The sequence below is a fragment of the Aptenodytes patagonicus genome, chromosome 6 (assembly GCF_965638725.1).
Source record: "Aptenodytes patagonicus chromosome 6, bAptPat1.pri.cur, whole genome shotgun sequence".
NCBI lineage: Eukaryota > Metazoa > Chordata > Aves > Sphenisciformes > Spheniscidae > Aptenodytes > Aptenodytes patagonicus.
Genome location: NC_134954.1, coordinates 65,411,020 through 65,438,620, shown reverse-complemented (window position 1 = coordinate 65,438,620; position 27,601 = coordinate 65,411,020). Strand labels below are relative to the sequence as shown.

General features: G+C 41.5%; 1 protein-coding gene across 2 annotated transcripts; it reads left to right on the top strand.

Moving 5' to 3' along the window:
• The first annotated feature begins 897 nt into the window (after positions 1-897).
• Positions 898-27,601, top strand: CFAP221 (cilia and flagella associated protein 221). 2 transcript variants are annotated; one of them, XM_076343032.1, is made up of 26 exons: positions 898-933; positions 1,497-1,586; positions 3,165-3,349; positions 3,796-3,896; positions 4,920-5,006; positions 5,112-5,207; positions 5,685-5,785; positions 8,799-8,902; positions 11,046-11,205; positions 11,732-11,855; positions 11,942-12,053; positions 12,275-12,383; positions 12,954-13,041; positions 14,771-14,860; positions 16,248-16,343; positions 18,604-18,694; positions 19,996-20,123; positions 20,563-20,643; positions 21,679-21,786; positions 21,930-22,106; positions 23,587-23,745; positions 24,159-24,253; positions 24,790-24,879; positions 25,082-25,201; positions 26,566-26,595; positions 27,135-27,601. In XM_076343032.1, exons 3-26 carry the CDS (start codon positions 3,211-3,213, stop codon positions 27,256-27,258), a joined length of 2,610 nt encoding a protein of 869 aa, XP_076199147.1. In that variant the 5' UTR covers positions 898-933; positions 1,497-1,586; positions 3,165-3,210; the 3' UTR covers positions 27,259-27,601. The 2 variants fall into 2 exon arrangements, with proteins under 2 accessions (XP_076199147.1, XP_076199148.1); XM_076343033.1 differs by lacking the exons at positions 898-933; positions 1,497-1,586 and adding an exon at positions 1,944-1,975.

Sequence of the window (27,601 nt, the reverse complement as noted above, 5' to 3'; positions counted from 1 at the left end):
AGATCTCCCGTCTAAAGGAAAAAAAAAGAAGAAAATTGTGCTTTCCCTTCTCCCTTGTACACATGCAGGTAAAAGTAAAATAATTTATTAGTGGAAAGAGCAATACACTGAAAAATGTTATCAGGATTATGTTTCAAGGGACTGCTCTTTAATACTGAAAAGTGAGAATATATAAGTAGTAGTAAAAGAGATGGTCTTTTTTTAAAATATTGTAATAAAACTTTGAAAGTCTGTTTTAAGCCAACGCAGGCCCCGACAGACACCGCACGATCCTGGCTGGCTTTGCATCACCTCACCTCAGAGAAGAACCTTTATTTGAGCCTTATCAAGGAAGAACAATTTATGTGTAAATAGACGAGTGTTTTTGAAGAAAGAAGTGCCTCTGCCGTGTCTGCGGCCAAACTGTGGATCCTGAAAACGACGCTTACTAGGAAAAAAAAGGTGTTTTTTTTTTCTTTTTTGTACTTTTGCCGCCAGAGCCAGCTGAACCGCGGCGCTTGCTCCGCACCGTCCCTGAGGGGATCTCTCCCCCACCCCGAATCGGCGCCCCCGAGCGCGGCAGGTCGCCCCAGCACCCATATCCCCCCCCCTCCCAGCCGCGAGTGGTGCGGCCCAGTTGGGCTGCCCCGTTGCCTAGCAACCGCCGCGGCCCGCCGCGGCGCTGAGGTGAGGGCCGGGCCGGGCCGGGCCGGGCCGGGCCGCGGGAGCGGGGGGTTTGCCCGGCTGCCGGGCCGCCTGGGCGCCGGCAGGCGCTGTGAGGGGAGGAGCGGGGTTAGCAGGGGCTCCCTCCGGGCCGGGAGGACGCGCGGGGCGGAGGCGGGGTTTGTCTCGGCCTGCGGCGCATCGCTCGCAGAGGCCCAAAGGGGCTGGGGCGGGAGGTCTGGCACCCCTCCGACCGGGCCGGAGGTTGAGGAGGATGTGGCACCGGCAGGGGTACGTGTTGTGAAGCTGTAAGCCCTTCTGACCGCTAAGAAACTCTGCTAGCCTAATTATATAGAGTGGACCTTAAAAGCACGTTTTCCGTTGCTCCTAAAGCACGTCGATGCTTTTGCAAGTCTCACGCAGTATGTAATGGCATTAAACTGCATCCCCTTCTGGTGGTGAGGTGTGTTGGGAGCTCTGTGAGGCACAAGGGGGTTAGAAAGCCCAAGTGCTGACAGAAGAAGGGTGATACCGTGTCCTGAGGGGTTTGGGGGTGAGTTTTGCCATTGCCTCCAAGGGAACCAAGATTTCACAGCCCCAGAGTTCTCCTGTTGGTGGCTCTGCACAAAAAAAAGTGGTGTTAAGGATAGACACAGGTATCCTGGAAAACTTAAGAATATCAGTCTATCAGTCAGAGATTCCAGGACCTTGGCAAGTAAACGTTCATCCTGTATTAGCCCTTTGAGGAATACTGCAGCGTGTTATTAGAGTTGGTGAGTAGTGATGGTAGCATCACTTTAAATTACCAATAAGATTACACCGGGAATCCTTTGCTAATATAAGTCTGTTTACAGCTTTTCAAAACTTGTATTCCTTATGGGGAATACTGACCAAGAGAAGGAGGACGGCAGTTGTATAAATTGAATAACACGAGTGGAAAGAATGTAAGCCTTATGTTTAGAATTTTTTTTAGTATGTTTTTGTCCGAGTTTGGTTGGTCTCATTACCTCAGAAGAAATTTACTGTTGTGCACAATAATACAGTTCATCTTACAGATTTTCTGTTGGAAGTGGAAAATTTGTACTTGGAGCCATGGAGTGGAAAATATTATTGAGGCCTGGGTACTGGCAGCACATTATTTTAAGCTTCTTGCTTATTTTTTAATACTGCACAAGGCCTTAAATCAAAACAGCACTTTATGAGCTTGAACCACCTCTCAACTTCTGCCTGAAAGATCTAAAGCAGGCTAGAAACCCAAACAAATACCAGAGATGAGACCATAAAATGTAATGGGGGAGGTGGACCTCTTCAGTCCTCAAAAGTGCTGATCCAGGTATGTTGGGCATCGCTTTGATAATCCCCTCTGTCCTTCCCTCAAACTTTTATTGATCAGTGTTAATTTTAGCTTTGGGCCCTTTAAGGTCATTCAAGCCAGTATGAGAGTGTTAAAACAACAAAACAAACACAATACCACTCCTGGTACTAACGATTCAACTTTGGAACTGTTGAATCTTAAAAGTGCTGCCATAGTGTGGATCATACAACTGAACTCTGTTGTCCAAGCAGCTAATCAGCCTTTGTGCCACTGCTCCAGGAGCAGGAAGGTGCCTCGTGACCGGAGCCTGGCAGGAGGGGTCTATATTGTCCAGCATTGGGTCATTTCAAGTGTGCATTGATATTAATGTGGCACCATCCTGAGCTGCACACCCACCTTCCCGTTCATGAAGAATAAATACAAAATGAAGGGTTTTCAACCCCCTTCTTGAGGGTTGAAAAACCCAGCATGGCTTTTGAACTCGGTACTTTTTCCAAAAGTATCTTGTCTTTTTCTCCATGCAGTTCTCCCGTTCACAGGAGAGCCAAGGGCTATGTGCTATATTTATGAAGATAATTTCTTGTGGAGGGATTGTGTCTGGTGTCCTTATTGTGTAATATTTGCACTTGTCATTAGAGAAGTTTATGTTCTGATAACTGTGCTTACTTAGCACAGGATCTATAATACCCGTGGCCTTCTGGGTTTACAGTTATCTTCACTAAACTAATAACCCAGATGATGCTATCCAAACAAAAGATTCAAATGCCAATTTTCTTATCCCTCACATTAATATTTAAAAATTAAAAATGAACCTGCACATTAACAACCCAAACACTCGGGAGAGATTGGAAGAACATCTCTGCAAAAATCAGTTTGGATAGTGGAATTATCAGAAGAACCTTCTCTGTGCTGGGGGACGTGAAGGAAGAGAGAGAGAGATGTTTTACACAGTCCTGAAAGCCAAATGTCCCCAGTAGGCCTTAGAACAGACGAACATGCCCAAAGTGCTCGGGCTTGTAGTGGGAGCAGGGTTTCCTGCTTTCCACCACTCCATCCTGGTACTTAGCACACACAGAGTAATCTCCTTCAGCAGGAAAAAAAGTAACTAACTCCCTCTCCTAAATGTTTTTAGGCAGTTTTAGGCAACAGATGTTACCAGTGCAAGGGAAGACATTTTGATCATTATGTTATTTTGATTTGACCCCAGGTGCTGAGGAATTTTAGTACCATTCAGACTCCATTTCTGTCCTAACATGGACGTGGTTCAATCAGCCGCCACAGAAATCACAATCGCTAAGAAAGCCTTCAAGAAAATACCCAGTGTCCTTCTGGGCAGCCTAGTGGAGGAACCTAAAAAAAGACATGCTGTCCCCAATCACTTGCTGGAATCAAGTAAGTTTCTGCTCTCTGACTGTTCCCCAACCTTGTAGCGATCCTAGGAGGCACTTCTCTGGTTTTTTTTTTTCGCAACTCACAGGCAAAAATCCCATCCTGTTGCTTAAATTGCATCTTCCTGTGAGCCCAAATCATAGGAGAGGTAGTCAGGAAAGAAATAGTGGCTGTACCAATCTTGGCTGACCCTAAAGTTTTGGGGTGGCTTGTTGATGCTAAGAGAGAAACTGGCAACAGGATCATGGCTCTGCTGGGGTAGTAGATGCTGCCTTAACTTTCCATTTAAAGAGTCATGCCTGCTAAACAGGAGAAATAATCTCTGTCTCATTTTTTTCTCTATAATACATTGGGTGCAACATAAATATACTTAATCAATGTAAGTAACAGTCATCATGTATGTTTTACCCGGTCTCCTTTTCTCCCTGTTTTATTATCTATCTCTGTAGAGATTTATTCAGAACTTCAGAGGAGCAAGGTTATACAGGCTGAGCCTGCTGTGTTACACTACGGAGGGTATGAAGTTGGAAAACATCACCAACAGACACTGGTAAGTGTCAGAGCAGGGATCCTCTTGGGGCTCATAAAAGGATAACAGAAGCAGAGTAGACTGCTTGTGGTCATGAGGCCTTTTGCTCTATGGAGTGCTCTAAAAAGCAGCACTTAAAACCAGTGGCCCTGCGGAAACAAAACAGATGAGTACCATGCTGTGTGCATCACTGTCCTTTACAGTCTCTGTTTTACCTTTCTGTTTCCCCTGTCTGCAAGCAGTGTTAGTGATATGTGACTTGCATGTCATGAATGAAGGATTCATGCTTTAACTCCATAAGAGACTGTTTTCAAAATGCACTTGGACTGTGTCTGCAAACATATTCACTGGTGGAAAAATGTTGGAAGCAGCTCTAGCCTTCTGCCAAGAGCAATTTAATCTAAAGGGAGGAAACTCAGTGCATAGGTTTGATTACCTTTTCTTGTGAATAGTTGGGGTATTTCCTTTTCTTCTCTCTGCTTTCCCTTTGTCTGCCTTCTTTATTCATGTGGTAAGTGTTTTGAGGCAGAGGTTGGGTGATTATGGTGGACTAGGTTCTCCAGATATAATGAAAGTAAACAAGATGCAGGAGGCTTTACAGGCTGAACTGTCACCGTCCAAAGGTTTGGTGCTTTGTGATCCAAAACAAAACCGTGGAATATTACATCATTTCTGTTGTTTTAGACCTCTGTAAAACTGAAGTCAATAGGTTGTTTCATTTTTTGTTCCTTTTGCACATAAGCAAAACAGGACCAGAATTTGATTCAACAGTAGTGTCTTCTTCAGCAAGACTAACTGTTATTCCTCGGTAAGGAATTGTGACTTGGTTCCAAAGAATAAAAATGCAAGATGCAAGGTTTACATAATTTTCTTTTCAATTCAGAGCATATTCAGAATTATTTCTGCTAAAGTAAAAATTATTACTTCCTTATTTAATACAGCTTCTTTGCTATGGATAGTCTTACAAAAAGTACAGTTGGCATTCTCAATTGACCTCTTATATTGCAAAGTGTTTTGTGGTTTTGTTTTTCTTTTGTTCTACAGAAGCTGATAAATATTTCTGGCGATGTAATAAACCTTCACATAATACCACCCCAGACAAAGTATTTTCAGATCAAATACAACAAAACAGTAAGTGTCAGAAAGCCTTCATACTGCTTTTCGCATGCAGCACTGGTTTTGTGTCATGTAAGCGGCTTTTACATGCATTCTATCTTATTTTGGGTCATTTTCTAGCACCGGCTTGTCCCTGGCTTGTCGTATGCGGTTACTGTCGATTTTTGTCCTGATGAGTGGCGGTATTACTATGACTGCATCCGAATTCACTGTCAGGTGAGGTTTTATTATAAAATATATTTACAGTTGTAATGGAATGAAACAACTATTAGGACATGATGATAATGATAAAGTAAAGGTACAGTTAATCTCCTAGAGCCACATGCGTTTATTCCCAGTAAGTCTGGATTGGAGGATTTTATTTTATCTCTGTAAGCATCTCTGTAAACATCCCAGAGCTGTGGGTAGAATATCTTCCTTATTCTGTCATTCTTTGCCAGTAGATCAGTCTTTGTGCCACACTGATGTAATGTCTTAGCTGAGTAGGCTTGGAGGAGCTCTCGATAGTTGCTGAAAGTATGGAAAGACAGATGGATACTGAAAGCAGGTAGAGTATCAGTATCCTGAGGTGCAACACAGTGATGATCTTGAAGATGTTTTATGCCCATTTACTGGCCAACTACTACAGAAACTTCTTCTTTCCATAACATCTATCCATTGTAAGAAATAAATATTTACCCCCTTTTTTTGCAGGGAGAAGATACATTAATCGTTCCTGTGCATGCTTACCCTGCTGTAAATGTTGTAGAATTTCCATCATTTATAAATCTGTCTGATGTATCAGTTGGTCAGAGGTGAGTTAAGGACAGACATTTGTCCACATTTTGTGAGACATGCACAAAATCTGAAAAATCTCATTTTCCTCTATTTGTACAACTTAACATCTTGGAAGCTTTAAGGAAGTCAGCTACCATCTGGACTGCAAAATAATTCCGTATATGAACTGTTTCAGGCACACATTCACAGGAAAGTAAATGCTGCGCAAGCTGAACATATACATAGATGGAACTGGGGTTTCAGCTAGTCTAAATTGGTGCTGACTCACTTCATTCATTGTGTGGTGAAGCAATATGGCTGCTGCTCATAATCTGTACACTCCCAAGTGCTCTGTCTTTTTAGCGTTATTAAGTCCTAAGTGAATGGATCTTCCTTTCAAGATGAAGCGTTCTGGAAATGAAGGTATGAGCTGGTAATGGTAGGTGTAAGTGACAGCAAATAACTAAGCTCAGTCCAGAGATTGATCACTCATTAGATTTTCTGCTTCTGTTTAAAAATATTTTAAGTGATCTTCTGATGTGGAGCTCTAAATGGCATAGACTTCATCTTACTCTGTAGCATAGATATAACACTGACTGTTCTCGTGAAGTAATTGGTAATTATTGTTAATAGGAACTGGGAAGGGAAAAAGGAGAAGGGAGATCCTGTTGATTAGAGTCTAGTTCTGTAGTACATTGACTATATTAGTTGTAATTATGGTGATTTGTGTTAATGTAAAGATTTGAGTGAATTCTAGGAACTGAAGGTCTTAGCAGCTAGGTTGTGTCTTAGCCTGTGAGTTGGAAGTAACTCATGAATTTTACTGAAGCACAGAAACATGAATAGGCAAGGCACGTACAAGGAAAATGCAAAATTCTGCAGTAGAAATGAGCCCAGCATTGTAGAAAGAACGTTTGTGTCTTTTTGTTTATTTGTTTTTCTAATCCCCCTTAATCTGTTAAACTCTAATGAATCCGTCAGAAGTGACGTTACAGCTTTCTCACAGGACTGAACATAACTCCTGACATTCTAGGCATGATGTGATTCTGTTTATTTGCTCCATTTTTAAAACAAATGCTGAAGTATGCAGAATTTTCATACTCTCAGAACACAGAGAAGAGATTAGGCAGAGTACAAAATACAATTTTAAATAATGGAAAAATTTCTCAACACAACAGGGTTGCTCAGAGATGCCCCTGAGGGAATTTGGAAGAGTTCCTGAAAACTGATGGTTTCAAAACTTAATTTTTACCAGTATTTTTCATCATTAGGCTATTTAAAAACTTTCCTAAAAATGAAAGCTCTCTGAGACACTTGGTACTGTACAGAATCCAAAGGACTACGGGCTCAATCCATAACCCACTGAGGTCAATGGAAAAACTTCTTTTTACTTCCATAAGTGTAGGATAAGACCTGTATTCTACCACCAGCTTTCTTCTTAGGTACAGAAGGTCCATAAGGCAACAGGTGGCGTAATTGTCTTGGTTTTAAGGCACTTTGGTTACTGTACAAGCTGCACTATACCTTAAAACAAATTGCCTCCCCAGTCTGCTGTTACATCTTCTTCAAGGCCAATGGCATCCTGGCCTGTATCAGAAACAGTGTGGCCAGCAGGAGTAGGGACGTGATCGTGCCCCTGTACTCGGCACTGGTGAGGCCGCACCTCGAATACTGTGTTCAGTTTTGGGCCCCTCACTACAAGAAGGACGTCGAGGTGCTAGAGTGTGTCCAGAGAAGGGCAACGAAGCTGGTGAGGGGTCTGGAGAACAAGTCTTATGAGGAGCGGCTGAGGGAACTGGGGTTGTTTAGCCTGGAGAAGAGGAGGCTGAGGGGAGACCTTCTTGCGCTCTACAACTACCTGAAAGGAGGTTGTAGCAAGGTGGGTGTCTGTCTCTTCTCCCAAGTAACAAGCAATAGGACGAGAGGAAATGGCCTCAAGTTGTGCCAGGGGAGGTTTAGATTGGACATGAGGAAAAATTTCTTTACCGAAAGAGTGGTTAAACATTGGAACAGGCTGCCCAGGGGAGTGGTGGAGTCCCCATCCCTGGAGGTATTTAAAAGACGAGTAGATGAGACGCTTAGGGACATGGTTTAGTGGGCATGGTGGTGTTGGGTTGACGGTTGGACTCGATGATCTTAGAGGTCTTTTCCAACCTTAATGATTCTATGATTCTATGATTCATGAACAGGTCATATTAAGGCAGAGAAAAAATGACTTTGCTAATATTGTTTATTTCCTTAGGCATTTCAAAATGTGCTTTCCAAAGGAACACTGTCTATAACATACATTCTTTGCTAATCACCAGGATAGGATTTCAGTCAGACAGTTTACAAAAAACAGAAATAAGCCTGGGTAAATTGGTCTTGATTTGTAGGATGATGGATGGTGTTACACCAATGCTTTTGTGTTTCAATTTGATAAGTGAAAATAGGTGCATACAAAAGCAAGACAGCTTGAAAAGATGTGTGCTAATATCCCTCATACAACCAGTGTGAGACATAAAGGGCTTTTATGAAAATCAGGCCACGGCATCATTATTTCTACGGTGGTTAAAGTCCAGTCATTCTGATGTGTGGGAGTTTTCAGCACTTTTGAAGACTGCACAGTCTTTTCTCATTGTCTTCCACAAGGAGGGTCATGGGAGAAGGCTCATTTCTGGTTCTGTACTTACTGTTGCTCCAGTTTGGATTGTTTGTACTTGCTGGATATTCCAGTTTGTAAGAACTTGAGGATACACATAAATAACTTCTAAAAGTAAATCTTATAAATTTTTCTGTAATCGGATTCTGTATGGGTAGGAGAAAGTAAGTCAAGGTGTAAAATATCCAGCATTCAAATCAAGATTTAGCTCTCATTTCCTCACTGAGTGAAAGAGCTGAAATATTTTGCTATTTTGGAACAACGAGGAATTACTATTTTCACATTAATAAGTAACCCATCCCTCTGAACACAGATAAATTCAGTGCATGTTGTGTATAATGTAATTTTCCAGCTTGTAATTGATGATCAACTGTAGTTTCATTAATTTCTTTTTTCCTCTCTCTTTTCAGTAAGGAGTATGTTATCCCGTTGCAGTGCAGCTGTCCAATAGATTTTGAATTCCACGTTGATTTTATTCAGCCTCACAGAGCCTTCACTGTCCAGCCAACATTTGGTAGATTGAACTTATTTAAAATTCTAAATGTTAAATCCGTATTTATTACGTGTAGTTACTTGTGGCAGTGTATTCAGTGCTGTACTGAAAAAGCCTTTGCCTCAGAGTGTTTCCAGGTAAATCCAGGCTGATAAATATTAGTCATATGCAGCCTCACAGCAAATAGCCCTCTGTGGCTGGTAGATTTCTTTTGTCAATGCCCAGCTACAGACCTCTGACAAAATATGGGACGTCCCAAACAGTCCATCCGGCCTTTGTCTTCTCTCTTTGCCGGTGCGGCCTGTGGAAAGGAGAGAGGCAGGAAGCCCAGCATTCACCTCTTTATCACACCTTTCCCCAAGGACTGTCTGGCTCCTGCCCCATTAAAGGAACAGATATCTGTCTTTGTGGAATAGGTGTGCATCATGTTACTTGATTGGGGGCACAGAGGAAATAAAAGGTGACTTCTGCTCTATCAAACATATCCCTGTACCTGTTTTTCCCTAGTGGTCTGGAAGAATTTGATAGAATTGTGTCTGTTGCTTCAGGAGCCATTTGTTACAGTGATGGGCACAAAACACACTGCTGCAGGTGTTTCATGGGACAGCAGTGGCTTCAGTCCAGACCTCTGTGTACGGGCTTTACAAGAGGCAGGGACTTTTGGCTACAGTACGCTCAGCTATTTTCATGCCTAATGCTGGAGAGGGCTCTGTCTTGAGGCAGACATAACTATTTGCAGGTCAGTTGCTACATTTAGCAACATTAGCTTACATTTGGAAGGTGCCGGCAGAAGCATGTAAGTGCCCAGGTGTTCTGACAAAAATGTGTAAGTGAATACCTGGCTGCATAATTCACTTAGGCAGTCTGGTCAATTCCATGAAAATACATAAAAATATAAAGAAATAAAAACCTTCATAAATCTGGCGCTTAGTGCCATTTGTGACACTGGAATTTAAACTTTGATTATTTATGCACTTCAGTAAAAGTTGCTGTTGTTCCTGTATGTACAATGATATGAATTTGCCCTGTCTTGGTCAGATGGATTTTCATTCTTCAGAGGTAGTAGTTGGATTCTATCAGATGTGTGGTTCACAAAGATGAACTATGCTGCTGCCTTGTTTTGGGTCATTCTTTCAGGATAATATTCTTTCTTACTTTGTGCTTAAAGAAGTTTTGATATATCAAGGGTGGAAAGGAACAATATTACATGAGTAAAACTAGGGAGAAGTTGTAAAATTCATCAGGAAGTTATTGGTTTTTTGCACGGTCATAGACAAAGTGGCTGGAACTAATTCATGCTTTCTAAGTTGGCTTAGTTCTTGGGAGAAAGGTGAACAAAAATATCCCAGAAAAAACATCAACCCAGTACCAGTCAGTTAAGACAGAAACTTTGGTAGCTAGAAACTCTGAGGTGCTGAAGGCCATCTGAAAAGCAGTAAGAAGTTTCAGTTCCTACTCAAGCCATTGTGCTCTGAGATCAGTAATGATAAAATACTCTAACAAATTCCACACACAAAAAAACCCTCAAAACAATGAAACTAACTGGTGTTTAAAACTGCAGGGTGCAGAAAACCAGGCAATGGTCACTTTACAGAGATGAGAAATTAATATTTCTGATGAGCTGAATGAACTCCTTGTTGCAGAAGTGCCGAGGAGCATCAGGGCCTGTATCCTGGGATTGCACAGAATGATTAGAGATATGAAGGGTGGTTAAAGTCATTGAGAAAATAATGGAATAGGTAATAAGGAAACAAGACCAAGTAGAGACAGGTAATGCATCAAATCCAGATGATTCCCCCAACTTAGAAGAGCACAGAGGAATATGTTTATAATACTTTGCTCATGAAAGCAGTAAGTGCCAGAGACTTAAGACTGGCAGATGCAAGTGAAGAATTTCTACATATAAACAGGCAATCATTTTCACAACAGTAGGAAACATTATAGTCTTACTGTCAAATCTCTCTGCTATTGCAAAATATCTCCCATTATCTGGCAATGGGTAGTTCTTGAAAGACACTTGGAGACCTGAAATATTTTCCAGGCCTACTGCCATCCATTCAAACATTAATATTATTTTTAAAAAATGTAGTCCAGAATCAATTTCAGCATACCTAAGTGGGCTCATGTTAGATGGACTCATATTGTTTTTCTCCTCTAATCACAGGAATCATTCCAGGCAATGGGAAAGTGGAAGTAACTGTGAAATATTCCCCACTTGAGTATGGAACAGCACAAATGACAATGCAGTTACGGATTTCACAGTTTCACTCAAAACCCTATGTATGTGTATTCACAGGAACATCAACACCACATCTGGGTCTAATGTATGTGTGGTTGACTGATCTTTGAGTATTTTTGCCCAGTGCTAAAAAATACCTATGTAATAGGATTTCGTGCCATTTTGCTGTAATCATTTTAAGCATTTATATCTATGGAGACTTAAAATGCACTAATGTAATTCGACTGTTAATACATGTACCTGCTCTCTTACATCATTTGCTCAGAACGCCCTTCATCTGTATGAAGTGAAACTGTACCAAAATAAAAATAACGAGAAGCTACATATCCTTGAAGAAGTGTTGAGCATCCTCAGCTTCTGTTATGCCTGCTCTATGTTATTCTTATTGCTGAGGCCTTGCAAGATACATTTTTTTTTTAGCAATAAGGTCTTTTGGGCTGTACTTAATTTTTTGTGAACTCTGAAGATTAGAAAGTTTGGTTCCAGTTGTAATTTGGGAGAGAAATTTCCAGTCTCCTTGTATATCTAAAGGGGATGTAAATGCATGAACTAGACTTATATGCCATTTACAGAGTACTTGTAAGAGCAATATCTGTCCTTCTGACACCTAGAAAAGAACATTTTGACAAACAACGAAGTCGTCCAGAGAAAAAAGCTGCATCTGCAGGAAGATCTGTGGTGTGGAGAAGAGACCAATTCAGCCAACTACGATCGAGGCCTATTCAAAAAGTAAAGGTGTGAAGAAAAAATAACCACAAGTACTTTTCTGGGCTGAAAATCTTTCTTGTTTCTATTTATTCCTATTCATTTATCTCTCGTAGGAAATTGAATATCAGAACCTCAGATTCCCCACAGACTTGTCAAATCCATATGCTGTAGCTACTGTTTTGAATCAAGAACCAGGCAAACTGAAGATTAAGGACTTGAAAGAAGGTAATGTAATTAAGCAGCATAAACTTGGTCTTAGCATTATTTGTAGGTTTCTGATGAGGAACTCAGCTTCAGAATTGCTGAGGTGATGTGATCGTAGTTTCTGTAAGAAATCTCACCTTAGCTTTGTGTATTAATGAGTTCAGTTATCATAATGGGTGAATTTCCCAGTTGAAAATTCAGTCTAGTTTGAGGTGTGAGATGGCTTTCTGATATTCCTGCAGCCCTTTGCCAAGGCAGTGAAGGGATAAAAACAAGACAGATGAAGGAAGCCATATTTCAACTAAAAGTCAAACAAAAAATTCGGGAAGAGGAAGCAAATCATCTGAAGTGGTAAGTGTTAGTTAACCACATTAAAAACACAGGGGTTTGCTTAACTAAGGCCTCTATGAATGATGTATGCAATATCCACTAGGACTTAATGCTGCAATTTCATGTCCTGATAGGTTTGTTTTAGAGCTAAGTTACTGTTGTTTTACTTTCATTTTTTTCTCTTCTGCCTAAGAGCAGTCTCAGTAGTAATCCATAGTAGTACCCAATGAGGTCTTTGATTGTGTTATGGTTGCATTCAGAAAGAAACCTGATGAAAACCTTGTTGTCATGCATCTCATCTTGTGCCCTTAAGGGCAAAGGAAGCTTTTGTCATGGTTGTCAATAAATCAAGGCTAAAATGTATAATGGAGTGAACAGAATTGCACATGTACATCAAATGGCGTAAAGCAAAACACATAGTGGTGTGTGTAAGCACACCGTGGTTTCATTTGCAATCCACAAATCTGCTCTTATGCTGAATGTTATGGACCCCTAGACACCTTAGGAAGAGGAGAGTAAGTCTGTTAGCCTTTAAATAAAGGAAACTGTGCATTAAGTAAAGCATTTTTCTCGCCTCCACTGTAAATGCAGGCAAGTTCATAAAGGCAAAGATCCAATCTCTGTGGAATTTAAAAAAGAGATTATTGAAAACCGACAGAGGGAAGAAGAGCAATACAAGGTTAGTTTTCACTGTTTTTTCTATAAATTTAAAATCAAACTTATACTTTCAGGTTATGCAGTGCACTAGTGAATTGTATCAAGCTCTCTACGTCTTCAGTTCTTCTTCATACCTCAATGCAAACCTGTACTAGCTGTACTTCTTACTGCAGTTATATCTTTATTATGCCTGTGTATCACTGTTTCTGAGGTGGTTTAATCTTGGAGGTAGACAGAGAGAAAGGTAAGTTATTAATGGAAATGTAACTAGATATTTGCCCAACCTAGCAGATTTGCACCCAGCCACCCAGCCATGTCACAGTGCAACATTGCAGCGTAATCCTGTCAGCACCGTGGCTGCATCCAAACTTCTGTTTATATTGTACCCCTCTGAAGAGCTGATGTCCTGAATGGCTCACAGTCAAAGAGCTAAACCCAGTCAGTACTCTCACACAGAGCCATGGGGAGATAATTCATCAGTTTGTTCTTCTGCACCTTCACCCTTCCTCTGTTTGGTTTCTTCCAGTCACCCCAGACTGCAGGTCATCTTCCATGGAGGTGACAGCAGCAATACTTTGTGGCAGGAAATATTTTTTCCCATGTGGCACAGCCGTCAGGGACAGGTGGGGCTTGTCCCTCTTATTCTGCCTCCTGGATATTCAAGTAGCTTCTGACATCCCACTGACTTCCAAGGAGCTGTTTATGGGAGTAAAATTATTTACAGATAGGGTAAAGGCTTAATTTATACACTGAATTAGGCACTGTGAATTAATTCAAACATTATATTTAATACTAACAAAGGAGGAAGTGAGTAAAAAGAGGATCTAAATTGTGAGATTGTTGTATCACTGAATTAGACGTATGTTAACTTTGTTTAGAAACATTTCACTTACCTGTTGGCCATAGGGGCTGCGGAGATCTCTGGCTGGTTTCACAGTTGCCCCCATGACTTTCTGACAGAGGCATATTTTTGCTCATGCTGTCAGTTTGTTCACCTTGAGTGTCATTAGGCCTCACAGAGTATTTATTATCCCTCCATCATTTGCTCGAGTGGCCACTGTGTTATACAGCCTGGGAGTGGCTGTCCTGAAGACCTTTAACTGGTCTGTCTTCCATTGTACTAACTAAAACCTCAGTCTATGAAAATCATAGGAATTTCACTCTGCAAAATAACCCCAAGGTCTTTGTTTAAGACATAATGATATCCTGGAAATGAAACAGTAAGTGACTAGGACTGGGATGGAAGAGGCACAAGGAAAAGAAGCACTGGTATTCATCCAGCATGCCTGAACACTTTGAGAGGGTCTCAAAGAAGTGAAGTGATATCAGTAGTAAACAGTTTCACACATGAACAGATTAAAGAGCTGGCACCATTGGAAACCATGACAGAGATGTTCACAGAACATGGGAAAGCTGCAGGAAATTTCTGTGGCGCCGGGAAGATCTGTTTGGGTGCTAACTTATGGTGTTGGTTCTGTAACCCCTCTCTGGCTGATTCTGGCTATGCAAAGCGAACTGTGTTAGATTAGGGCAGGGATCTGATTGAAACTCAGACCCAAAAAGACATTATTTTACTTTGTTTGACTTGCTCAAGGGTTGCAATAATCACTCCCTAGAAGGGAATGAAATCTGTGTTTTGTCAAGAACCTCCAGAATGTTCCATTGTAAGTGAGTTCCACTAATTGTGAGGGAGAAAAGAATTCACTGGATGCTTTGTACTAATGTGATTGTTCTTTCTGGTGACAAATTAGATCCAAAGAGGAGATCCTATCATAGAACAGGAGTTTCAAAGGAAAAAAGGAGAAGTTTCTTTCAGACGTGTTATCCGGCCTGTTGACCAGGTTTGTTTATATGTTATTATTGCCTGCTATATGTTATTGTCACCTACTAAGCTAACAAACAGCCATAGATATTTGGCACTGAATACTTTTCCTCCTAATATTCCCATTTCTGTGTCAGTGTCTTATTTCCCATTTTACTTTTAGTACAGTAAGGCAAGCACTGTGCTACATGCACAACTCATCTTCTGATGATCTAATATGAGAGACAAATGGAAATCTGCAGGCCTAACCTGAGATTCACATTGCTTGTTTCTGAAAGTGCTCTCAGGAGTAGCTTTCTCATGCCTAAACATAAGGTTAAGCATATCACAAGATTTGCAACCTTTACCTGCAGGTCAGATTGACAGGAACCTTTCTGGTACTTAGATTTTTTTGTCCTTCTCTGTGGTGTGACCTACTTCCTAAGATCCATTTGCTAGGATTATTGGGAACTTTGTTTAATAGACACCCTGCTACTGAAGGAACTTTGAATGTTAGCAAGACAAAGGGTCCTTACTGCCTTCTTCTTGAGGAACATAATAGCTGTGGGAGTTGGTCTTTTACTATAATCTTATGCCTGTTACAAAGTGCTGAAAATTGTTTGGTGAGGCACAACATGGGGTTGTGTGGAGCTGGTGTTCTGAGGACCTTCCTAATCTAAATGTTGGTTGAGCGGCTGCCCTCCTGTTGGGAGGTACTGTACTCTGGGGCCGCTGGAGTCTCTTCTAGTGCCACAGTCTTCTGTCACATCAGTTTAAAAACTGGAGAGGAGATTAATGCATCAAGAAAGAGATTTACTTGTGTTCAAAGAGCATTCTGACAATTTAAGGCAATAAATATAGAGACATCACCTCTGTCTCAAGAGCCAGAGATGACTAGATGTGGGGAGGTTATTCTGGGGAATTATCACTCTAAGTTTACCCTGGTCTTTCACCCTTCTGTGGGTGTGTGCTATCAGCCATTATTGGAGACAGGGTACTGTTTTTGCTGGGCCCCTGGTTTGAGCCCTTACAGCTATTCCAACTTCATGTCTGTGCAAGATGAAGTATGTACTTAGTAGAGACCTAGTCCCTTCTCTCCACTGTCCAACTGCCCATGTATTGCACTTAAGTTGTAGTACGTGGTTGTCATTTATGTGTAGATGCAGATCATGCCACATTATCTCTGCATTCCCCATACTGCATCTGCAAATATTTGGTGATTACCTCCCATTAAGCCCTGCAATGAAGTCTTCTGGTTAAATGCCAATACTGCGAACGTTTTCACTTGACTTAATTTCAGTGTTTGGAAGTAACATATGGATTCAGGCCAAGGAATGGCTTGGGCTGGAGGAAATTCCTCCCTTGTCTAGTTGTAAAAGGGATGTCCTTTTTCTTTTCTTTTTCTTCTTTTAAAAAATACCATGCAGCATCCAAGTGTCCATCCCACATTTGACTTGCTCCGTAATGACCCTTGGGACAACAGAAACAGGATGTTGAGGAAATTCCAACAGGCAGCATACAAGGTAATGTGAAGAACCAGAATGCAGTGTGATGGCATGACGCCTTAGAAATAGCAAAAAAGAACATGCAAATTAGCACGTAAGAAGTCTTCACAGCTATCCAGGGATTTGATAGTTTGATAACTATGTCCCTACTTCACCAGCAAATAAGGATCTGGAGTAAGTTTTGTATTCAGCTGGTACTTCTGCTGGTGCTTAGTATTGCAATCAATACTAAACAAATGCAGATGAATTTAGATTTTTTAAAAAAAAATACTTTTGTACAAAAAAGAGAAGATTTCAAAATGCATATAGAATACTGTGCCCAGTTTTGGGCCCCTAGGACAAGAAAGACATCAATAAGCTGGAGTGAGTTCATTGTAGAGCCACCAAGATGGTCGGGGTCTGGAGTACTCACTCTGTGAGGAGACTCTGTGAAGACACACTTACTCATCCTGGAGAGGGAAAGTGGGGGGAGAGAGCAGCACCTTCCAACACCTCTGAGGAGTTTATTGATGATGGAGCCAGGATCTTTGCAATGGTGCATGGTGGGAACATGGGAAACAATGGGCATAAATTCAAATCAGAGAGGTATAGACTGTATATAAGAAGAGCCTTTTTCACCATGAGGACAGTCAATCATTGGAGCAGGTTGCCCAGAGAGGTTGTACAGTCTACCTCCTTGGATGTTTTCAAGACCAGACTGGATAAAGCCCTGAGCAACCTGGTCTGATCTCATCGCTGACCTTGCTTGGGAGCAGGAGGTTGGACTAGGACCTCCTAAGATCCCTTCCAACCTGGAAGCTAAAGACTAAATCAGTAAAATCACTTATCTCATTGGGTTTAAATATTTTCTTGCATCTCCACTGCTCATTTCCCAGTAAATCTAAATGCAGCAAGCAATATGGAAGTTTCCTGCTCTCCTAGTATCCAGTTTGGATATTCTTCTCTAATCTGTTCACAATATTAGGCTCCATACGGAGGTCCTGAAATGACATGCTCTTTCCTGTATTGCACAAATAAGGAGGTGGCAAAATATCCCCTTCTATTTAGTCCCAGTATTAAAACCTAGGACTCTTCATTGTTACCCTGTGATACACGGCACTGGGCGAGTTGCACAGTGCAGGTTACTACTTATTCTCCTCATTCAGAGAGCCACAAATATTCATATGGCCCTGATCAACTGACTGTTTAGCCATTATTAAATCTGTGTATGCCAACAGACACAGCTGAAGGATTAGGACCTAGCCAAAAAAGCCTAATAAACCTGTAAGACTAAATGAAGGTTTGAACTGTTTTTGTTGTGTAATGTCAGGACAAGTGCCGGGTCCTGCACTTCGGCCACAACAACCCCATGCAGCAGTACAGGCTTGGGGAAGAGTGGCTGGAAAGCTGCCCAGCAGAGAAGGACCTGGGGGTGTTGGTCGACAGCCGGCTGAACATGAGCCGGCAGTGTGCCCAGGCGGCCAAGAAGGCCAATGGCATCCTGGCCTGTATCAGAAATAGTGTGGCCAGCAGGAGCAGGGAAGTGATCGTGCCCCTGTACTCGGCACTGGTGAGGCCGCACCTCGAATACTGTGTTCAGTTTTGGGCCCCTCACTACAAGAAGGACGTCGAGGTGCTGGAGCGTGTCCAGAGAAGGGCAACGAAGCTGGTGAGGGGTCTGGAGAACAAGTCTTATGAGGAGCGGCTGAGGGAACTGGGGTTGTTTAGCCTGGAGAAAAGGAGGCTGAGGGGAGACCTCATCGCTCTCTACAACTACCTGAAAGGAGGTTGTAGCAAGGTGGGTGTCGGTCTCTTCTCCGAAGTAACAAGTGATAGGACAAGAGGAAATGGCCTCAAGTTGCAGCAGGGGAGGTTTAGATTGGATGTAAGGAAAAATTTCTTTACTGAAAGAGTGGTTAAACATTGGAACAGGCTGCCCAGGGAAGTGGTGGAGTCCCCATCCCTGGAGGTATTTAAAAGACGTGTAGATGAGGCACTTAGGGACATGGTTTAGTGGGCATGGTGGTGTTGGGTTGACGGTTGGACTCGATGATCTTAGAGGTCTTTTCCAACCTCAATGATTCTATGATTCTATGATTCTATGTAGAGTTGAGATCCATTTTACATCTCTTCTTCCTCATTTTCTCCCTCCTGAACAGAAAACTGTAGTAAAAATTCTGAAATAGAGATGTCTGAGTGAGCTCTGCAAAATAAATACAGTTGTAAAGTACGTATATTTCTATGTCTGTAAATCTTAGAGTCTTTGGCTTAATATTAAACTTTAAAATCATTCTTTCAGATTGTGATTCAGATTCGGCTAAATCGTTTACTACTTCTGTTCCGTGGGCTAACCAGAGAAGCCAGAGGTTTGGAGGAAGGCTCTGTGTCTGGTAAGGAGTGGAAGAACAAGTTGATATTTTGGCCATGAATTACAATAATTCAGGTTGTGCTGCAGTGTGTAAGGTGCGTTACATATATACTGACATGTAAACGTAAAGACGGAGTCCCTACAAAGGAGTCTTCAAACAAAAAAGATAAGTATGACAAGGTAGAAATGGCTGTAGTCAAAATATGTTTATTTTTCGTGCACATTATTTACCAGATGTAAAAAATGTGATTAACTCCTCTTAGGAGCCTTGCATCTTATCTACTAACGGGGCAGAAGTTGTGAATGCTCCATCATTGGAAATGTTCAAGGTCAGGTTGGATGGGACTTTGAGCAATCTGATCTAGCAATAGATGTCGCTGCCCCTAGTAGGGGGGTTGGACTAGATAATCTTTAAAGGTCCCTTCCAACCCAAACCATTCTATGATTCTACTTATAGGCCTGAGGAACAAGGAAAGGGCAGATGGGACTATATGGGAAACACAGGTAGGTGAACAGATCAGGTGGAGCCCAAGAGGTTAGAGACATAGATAAGAGGAGCTTATCACATGGAGGATGGAAGAGGGAAAGACACCTGAATGTGATGAAGGCAAGATATCTGAACTCAGTGAAATGAGATGGTAGGAACCATGAGATACATGGCTAGGTGTCCAGTACTGGGTTGAGTTTTCCTCCTTAGCATTTTCTCATACAAGTGCTTTCAAGCAATCACTTTTCTTTACAGTGAAATGAAAGTGAAATGGAAAAGTCCCTTGTTCTTTAACAGTCATAGAAGGAAACTGGCCTTGGATGGGAATCACAGTTGGGTATACTGGGGACAGAAGAGAATTTGTGTCTTTTATTTCCCACTCCCTCCTACACACACAATTTGACAACTGCTGAAACACCTTTCCATATCAGGCCTTTACTGCTTCTGCAAGTAGGCAGTTTTAATTCCCCATATGTGGGAGTTGCAGGGGTGCTTCAAGTAGAAGGCATAATGGCAGTTAGTGTAAGAGAGGCCTTCTGACTTGTCTCTGCCTTGCTGAGCGGAATGAGATAGAGGACCATGCTGGAATGAGGGGGCTGTAACGTCCTTTTAGAAAAGGGGAAATTAGATCTGTCTGCTAGTCAAGGTATTGTGCCTACTGTCTTGTAGATGTGGCATTTAAAGCCTTTCGGAAATATTACCTTTTTATATTAAAATGACTAGACACATCCTGTCTTAGGAAGATGTTAAATATGTTTTGTGGTTTGATTCTATTTTTGAAACAGTGTATTAAGATACATTACAAAATCTTAATATTTGCTTTCCATTCATGACAGAAAGCAGGACTTTCAGCAAACCAGAGAAGAGTGAAGAATGTAAGGGCATTTCTTCCAGCATATCTGAAGATCGTATATTGCCTTTTGAATTCCCCTTTTACAGTTCCCATGAATTGCACCATGATTTGGTAGGTATAGTAACTAAAATGGTGGCCAACATTCAAGATAGAGTTTTGTTGAAGACATTGGCCCCAGGCCCAGTACTGCCTTTATTAAAATTTCACAATGTGACTGGTGTTCTGGGGTTCCCACAAATTAATTCAGGCCTTAGATTTACTAAGGGTGCTGCTGAAAACAATAAAAAAATCTTTGCATTCTCTTAATTGCATTCTAAAATTCTGAGTAACACATTAATGATCAGAGTTAGTTAACATCCATGATTTTGCAGAAGAAAAGAAATGAAAAATAACTGAAATGCCAAAGTCCAAGAAAGGACAGGAGAAATATAAAAGAAAATGTTTGCATAATTATTTCCATATTTTTCAAGTAGCTGTGCTGATGGATTGCTGCCAATGCAAAACAAAATGCCCACCATATTACTGGGTTTTAAATACTGTATCCTTTCAGGCACCTGATGCTCTTGGCCTAGTTCCTATCGAATTGGTAGATGTGAAAGTCAGACACATTCTTCCTTTTTACGACTTGAAGGTGAGTCAGTACAGCTCCCTCAGCTGTATCATGTTTCTGTCTTTCACCAGTCCGGTTAGATATGTTTTCTTCCTGATCCAGTGACTCCATTGTGCAGCCCAGTAGAAATGTTACTTTAATATGGCTGTGTGATTAGCATGCTTTTATTAAAAACAAATCTCACCTGTTTCCATAAGGAACAAGCTTATAGTCAGCAATAGTCCCTCTCTCCAGACAGAGAGATGAATCACCTCAGCTGAAATTATTATATCTCAAACAACAAAATCCCTCTGTGAATGAGGATACTGCAAGCCCTGCACGCCACACAGTTTTTCCTTTAATTTTACAGTTTTATAAAAGTGACATTATAAAAGTGTCCTTCCTTTTAGAAAGTAATGGAAGTCTTCTGCTTATTTGGCATCCAGTTCTGCATGCTTAGTTCCTTCATTCCTGCACAGGAAATGCAAACATCTCTTTCTTGAAATAGATAATGTTTTTTCAACTTTATGAGTACGGAAACATTTTTTCTCCTGACTTCTAAACCCTTTTCTTTCCAATTTTTGAATAGCAAAAGATCAAATTCTGCACCCCATCAAAGTAAAAATATTTCCTTGGGTTCAAATCAATGCAGATTTTGGCTCAATGTCCACTTCCTGTTTTTTCAGGTGGTGTAACAAGTCTAGAAGCTTTCTTGTAGCGTCTTTTCCCCTTACTACACATTGGTTCATCTATCAGTGTTACATATATTACTTAACACAGCTTTTCTCCACCCCATTAAGTTCAGTATATTTGATCAAGAAACTGTTAAATCCATGGTCTTTCATAGAAAAGCAAGAATGGGAATATTCATTTATGGAGTCATTCAGCTTGTCCTGGTGAAGTGTGGCTTCTCAAAGTTTTGGTCATATACCATGTTCCAGAATAGTGATCCAAGTCTCTTTTACCACAGAGATGTGATGTGTCCGTGATAAAGCTGGAATGCTCCATTCCATCTGTGAGTTAATCAGAAGCGATTATTGTCGTCTCCTGCAGCACACCTTTTTTCTTTGTACTTAGGTTCCTCAGCATTTCAGCATTATGAAGTATCAGCCATTTTGTACACACCATGCAGCCACAAGTTACAAGCCTCAAAAACTTTCCCGACCACTGAGGCAGGGAGCCCAGGTAACAAGACATCTCAAATACAAACTTCACTCAAGTCACTCCCAACTCTACATTTCTGCAATTATTTGATTAATTTTGTCTCAACATTTTATACCAAAAGGCTTACTGCACTCTGAAAACTTCTGGTGTCTGTGTTTTTCAAGGATGAGTTGATTCAAGTAGTTGCTTCTCCTGAGGGGCAGCTTAACCTGGTCTCCCAGAGGATGGATTTTCACAAAACATCCCGAGAAGAAGGAGCAGAAAGGGATATCAGCCTCTTAAAACTGGTTCCTCCCCAAGCTTTAGTCTACCCTACAGAGAGCAACCCACTTCGCATTTTTGTAAGTAGAAGTTGACTTCCACGAAGAACCTAAGAAAGGAGGGGAAAAGGTGTTTGTTTCATCAGAAGCCTGACGTGGAATTGGTGGGCAATTATCTTACTCAGATTAGTATAGAAAACTATCCAGAGTGAGAGTAATCCTTCAAGGTGCAAGCCCTGGTAGGTAGGAGTCACAGAGCTCATCCCACTGAGAGGGGCACCATTTCACTTTAAGGTGGAATTTGATCAGTTTAGGGGAGGGATGATAAGGCAAAGTTGCCAGTGATGGCAGAGAACTGGAGACCCTTCCAGTCTCAGGCTCCACAAATGGTCACCGATCCCAGGATTCCCTGGAACACCATGGGGCCCCTCCCTTCTTCTCCATTTGTTTCCCCATTTGGATGTTAGAAGAAAAGCCATGATCTTGGCATCTCAGTCCTTCTATAACCTCATGCTCTTGCCCAGGTAGGTAGGACAGGTGCAGTCTTTTCCTTCTGTTCAGCTAGAGGACTGCAGTTCTGCCTGATCCTTAGGTAAACTGGGAAAAGTGAAGTCAAACTCTTTGCTCACGTTGTGTCCTGCTGCCTTAGAGTTTCCAATAGTTCTCATAGCATCCCAAAACCACATTTCCAAATTATTAGGCACAGAGATTCAAAAAATCACAGCCACGTGCATGGGAGGATTTTCTTTTACTTAATTGTCATGTAGATTGTACTACTTGGCACCGACTACAGAAGGTATTTCCCACACAGTGCAGCGCAGCCTGGAGGTCCCTGAGGTCTCTTTGAGCAGGCAGAGACAGCTGTATAGCTCAGTGAAGTGCTGTGCATGTGTACAGGCAGCATCTCCAAGCCAGCATGGCACTGTGCCTGATTTGGGTGGCTCTGTCTTTCAGCATTACTTAGCTGCAATGGCCCAGAGCCCAGTGTGCTAGTCTGGTGGTCTTGGCATAACATATATGGTATAGACTTGTCCTCACTGCATGTGGCCAGGGCTCCAGTAGACTTACTGATGAGATCCTCTGTGCATCTCTTTCATCCCTCTGTCATGTCAATGTAAGAGCCAGGCACAGCCTGATCCCACGCTACCCAGCATTAGACTTTATTCAGAAACAGATGCTAGTGCAGTGAAATAGATGGCAAAATGCTCACTAGCTTCCACCACAGTGAGGCCAGTTCCCATTCTTGGATTCTGAACTGTTCAGAGAATCAGCAATGGATTTTGGAGTAATCAGCCAATAGTTTTTTCTTCCAAACTTGGAAACAACACCTAAATTGCTGTATTTTAGACAGCAGAGAGCATGGATAAGCCAGGCAAATTATGGGTCTCTGATGAGGGGAAGAAACAGGAAATGAAGCATCACACCAAACAGAACAGTCACAGTGATACAAAGGTGTGAATCTGGGAAGACTACATTAATTGTAAGAACTGAATTTTCTTCAATTTAGTTCTTTATGGTGCTCAGAATGATTTTTTTAAAATAATCTCTTCTTTGTTTTTAGAACCCCACTCCAGGATTAGTTCCATTTTTACCTCCTTTGGCCTATTCTGAAACAAATATTGAATATCATCTTTGTCCTCATCCAAAATATACCTTTACCAAGGAATGCCCCAAAGGATCCAGTATTCCAGTCACGCAAAAGAAATTTCTGCATCACCAGGTATGGCCTTTTGGGTTTATTGTATGAGTACCTGGCTTGAGTATGTTCTTGCTGAGGATTTGCTCCAAGGAAAGAAAAAGGAAGATGAAGAGTCATCCTAGATAGAAGACATTTTCAAATATAAATTATGCATGCACCTAAATAGTCAGTACATGGGTCAGAATAACTTGTTCTTGTTAGGTTTTATCCACGTCTCTTATTTATCCCTGAGTATTTCTCTGCTCTTTCCTTCTTTTCGCTGTCTTATTGTATTTTCATGACCTTGCAGTGGAGGAAGCATCTTTTAAATATGGAGAACTGCAGCTCCCCAGATTCAGTTCTCAGCCAAGAAGTCAGATGTTCTGTCCTGCAAGCCTCTCTCCCCACAGCGTTATGTGTTAGAGATCTGATTGCTGTAACACTTGTCATTTCAGGAAGTGATTTGCGGAGTAATGGAATGGAGAAGATTCTTGCCAGTGGTGTATTCCACTTTTTCTAACACTCCCACATTGACAAGTACAACACCTAGGTAAGAAAGAATTTGAATATACAGTGCCTCTACCCTGCACCAGTTTCTGCTGTCTGTAACTACATTGACCAGTAACTAGTCCCACAGATAAAAGTGGGCCCATGGGTGGAATTAATTGCTGCTCAGAAATACAAAACCAATGGGGAAAACCCCTACTGACCTCCTTGAAGGAAGAGGAAATCATTAGAGGAAATACCTAGCCCTGGAAGGAGAGTTCCAGTCTGGACTTTCAATAACATCTCTCCTGAATGCTTTTTGATTCAGTGCTAGAAGACCCCGGGAGGTGCAAACTCTGTCCTGCAGAAGTATGAATGGTAAAACCTTTAACATATGGGCACCTGCACCCAGTGGTAGCCAACATCTCTCAGGCTCACGTTCCCTCATATCACAGCAGTTTCTGGTATACTCAGATTTTCCAGGAATATTTAAAAGTACATAATCTTCATTGTAACTACAACTACTGTGACGTTTCAAAATATAAGCATTGAGTGTAGTTACTCTCTGTCCATCTTAAACTAATACCATTTCCATCACAGGGATCCTTACAGTTTAGATATGCTTCCAAGAGATGTACCACCAATGCTGTATGACTTACCTGAGAGAGACAGGGAGAACATAACTGACCAGTAAGTTTCTCCTCTATTTTGTATTCAGTGAGACTGATTATGTCTTAACCACTTGTATGGATGTGTCTAAACCTGTCCCGAGAGATCCTCAAAGGCAAAAGCAGAAAGTCCTTCTTGCATAAAACATACTTTTTTTTTTCTTGGCTAAAAAATACTTTTAAAAGGATAAAGCCTGATTGTTCTTCATCTTACTAATTTTTAGTGAGACAGATGAAACTGAGTTCAAAATGATTCTTACTCCAGAGATGGTGAGAGCTGAATTTCCACAAATTGGGCAGGCACTCTCAGAAGAAGGCAAAGAGAAATCAGCAAAAGAAGAAAGGTACGTATAATTTGAAATTAGGGGAAAGGAATGGGAAGGAGTCTAAAGACAAGCATCCCTGTCAGAATTATGTAAAAAGTCATACTGAGATGCTCTAGGGGCTCCGTCATGAGCAGGATACAGATCTGGTACTTTGAGCAAATTTGCACTGCTAATGCGATCTCCGGATTGGACTTCAGAAAGCAGCTGTGAATGTGACACACTGACCTGGATGTCTCTGACTTCAGTTTTATCAATATGATCTAACACTTGAGGCAGTTTTCTTGCCTTCGCAGAGATATTCAATGTTCTTGGACCAGTGGCGTTTCCTTTTCAGTGACCCTTTTGGTTAGGCATTTATTAATGCTGGCAGAGGAATGAGCCCTTAGAATTTCCCCCAGCATGGTGCTTTTTTCTCAGGCTCTTCCTAGGAGTGGGTCACGTTTGCTCTGCTGTCCGAGCTTCACACTTCACCAACACACATTGTGCTTTAGGCATACAGCACAGCATGTAAAATAACTTGCATTCATAAACACAGAATTACCTGCTCCCTAAAATGTTGTAAACTGGCCACTGTAAGGGCCAAATTTTGCCTTTTGCCTCCAGCGTTGTCAGGCCAATGTCCTGAGTTTGCAGCTCAGCAGAGAAACCTTGAGGGGGAACCTGAGGACAAGGAAAGCTCTGAGGGACCAATGGGTCTTTGATGGGGTTGATGATTACCACCATGGTTTCAGAGCAACATTTCAGAACTGCCCAGCAATTCTGTGGGGCTGGAAGCAGAAGTGGATACACTGTGTGAAACTTGGGAGTATGTGATGTTGCAGGAAGGATGCAAGGAGGTGTATGAGCTGCTAAGTGGGACACTGGGGGCAGTGGGCTTGAGCAGCAGGCAGTATGGGTAGGATAAGTGATTGCAGAGCAACACAGGAGAAAGTACTGAGTTCTAACCCTGTGTTTTCACAGATACCTTGCGTGACTTGGAGCAGGTGAATTAATCTTTCGGTCCAACAGTTGCCCCCTCTTTAAAGTGGTCATGATGTGGCTTGGATGTCAGTATGTGCACAATAGTCTGAAACTTTCAGAGCCATCAAGAGATTTGAGTGTCTCATTTTCTTTAATTTTAGAGGGAAATTATTTGATCGACATTCAAATCCTGTGCAACTGTCAGCCATTAAACTTTAAAACAGTGATGCTTATTATGAGCTCTCTGACAAAACACTGATTGCTGTATTGTGATTACTACAGCATTGATTGAAAATAATTTGCTGTAAAACACAGGTGTGTCTGACTCAGTGCCACTTTTTGCATCTTATGACACTCTGCTTGTCAGAACATGGGGATTTGGAATAGCTTGTGTAACTAAAGAGTGACCTTTTTCTCCACAGTGATACAGTGTTGGATGGTGCTTTTCCTGGGTAAGTAGTTCTATAACCATAAGGTTGGTTCTTTTTGAAGTTTTAGATGTTTTCTTCAAAAATGAAAATACTTTTCTATATTAAACACCTCTGGGTATTGAAATTTACTTGTTGAAAGCTTCCCTATTTGTTTGGCTTTGTAAAGAGGAAAACAAAAATTTATTAGCAAACAATGAAGTCCCAATCCTTTCTTTTGTCACTGGAAGGTTCTTCGTTTTTGTCGATGGGGTGGTGTTTCACTAGATGACAGAGCACACATTGCTCCTTTACAGCAGTTTCAGTATTTTATCCTTAAGGCAAATCAATCTAGTATGTGTTTACCTATCAGATAGTTAGCTTTCCTAACTGGCCAAGCCAAGAGTGAATGTTCTTTTCACAGTTTCACTCCTTTTCCAGTTCTGCATAAGTAATGGAATATCCTCTGTGTTCATTATAAAAAAGAAATTATGTGTAAGTGTCTCTTCCTTTGTTTTTGTCAGCATTCCTAAGTAGCTCCCCTGGCTATTATAAATACAAATGACTTTTTAAACTTCTTGCAGAGACCCGCACAACAATCCAGATGGACATTTTCAACCCCAAAACAACGAGCTCAGAGAGAAGGTTCAAAAACATGTGGAGAAAATGAAGCTGAAAGCACTTAATAAAGCCCTTATTCTGGGATAAGAGTAGTTTTACAAAGTCCATGGTTTGGCACTGCTTATCCTGTTAATGTGTGAGGCCTCCTATGTCCCAGCTACATGTACTTATGTTCAGTGAGGTTAGCAACTTCTTATGCAAAGAGAAGAGAACCACCAGTAATGCCACCTCTGTCAAGGACTCTCACTGTGACCGTTACCCCAAACACAGTAATTGCTCCATTGAGAATCCTCAGCCATGTACCTGCTCATTTTGTCCTGGTGTGAAGGACCAGAAAACCACAGTACTACCATGTAAATAGTTCGGTAATTAATTTACAGCCCACTGTTTTCAAATAAAATGTGAAAAGTCCTCATGACCAAATTCTTCT

Excerpts from the sequence above, each read along its gene's own strand:
- CFAP221 (XM_076343032.1), top strand. The coding sequence starts at position 3,211 with ATGGACGTGGTTCAATCAGCCGCCACAGAAATCACAATCGCTAAGAAA. Across the intron at positions 22,107-23,586 it reads GCAACCCACTTCGCATTTTT|AACCCCACTCCAGGATTAGT; the intron begins GTAAGTAGAAGT and ends CTTTGTTTTTAG. Across the intron at positions 24,880-25,081 it reads AGGGAGAACATAACTGACCA|TGAGACAGATGAAACTGAGT; the intron begins GTAAGTTTCTCC and ends ACTAATTTTTAG.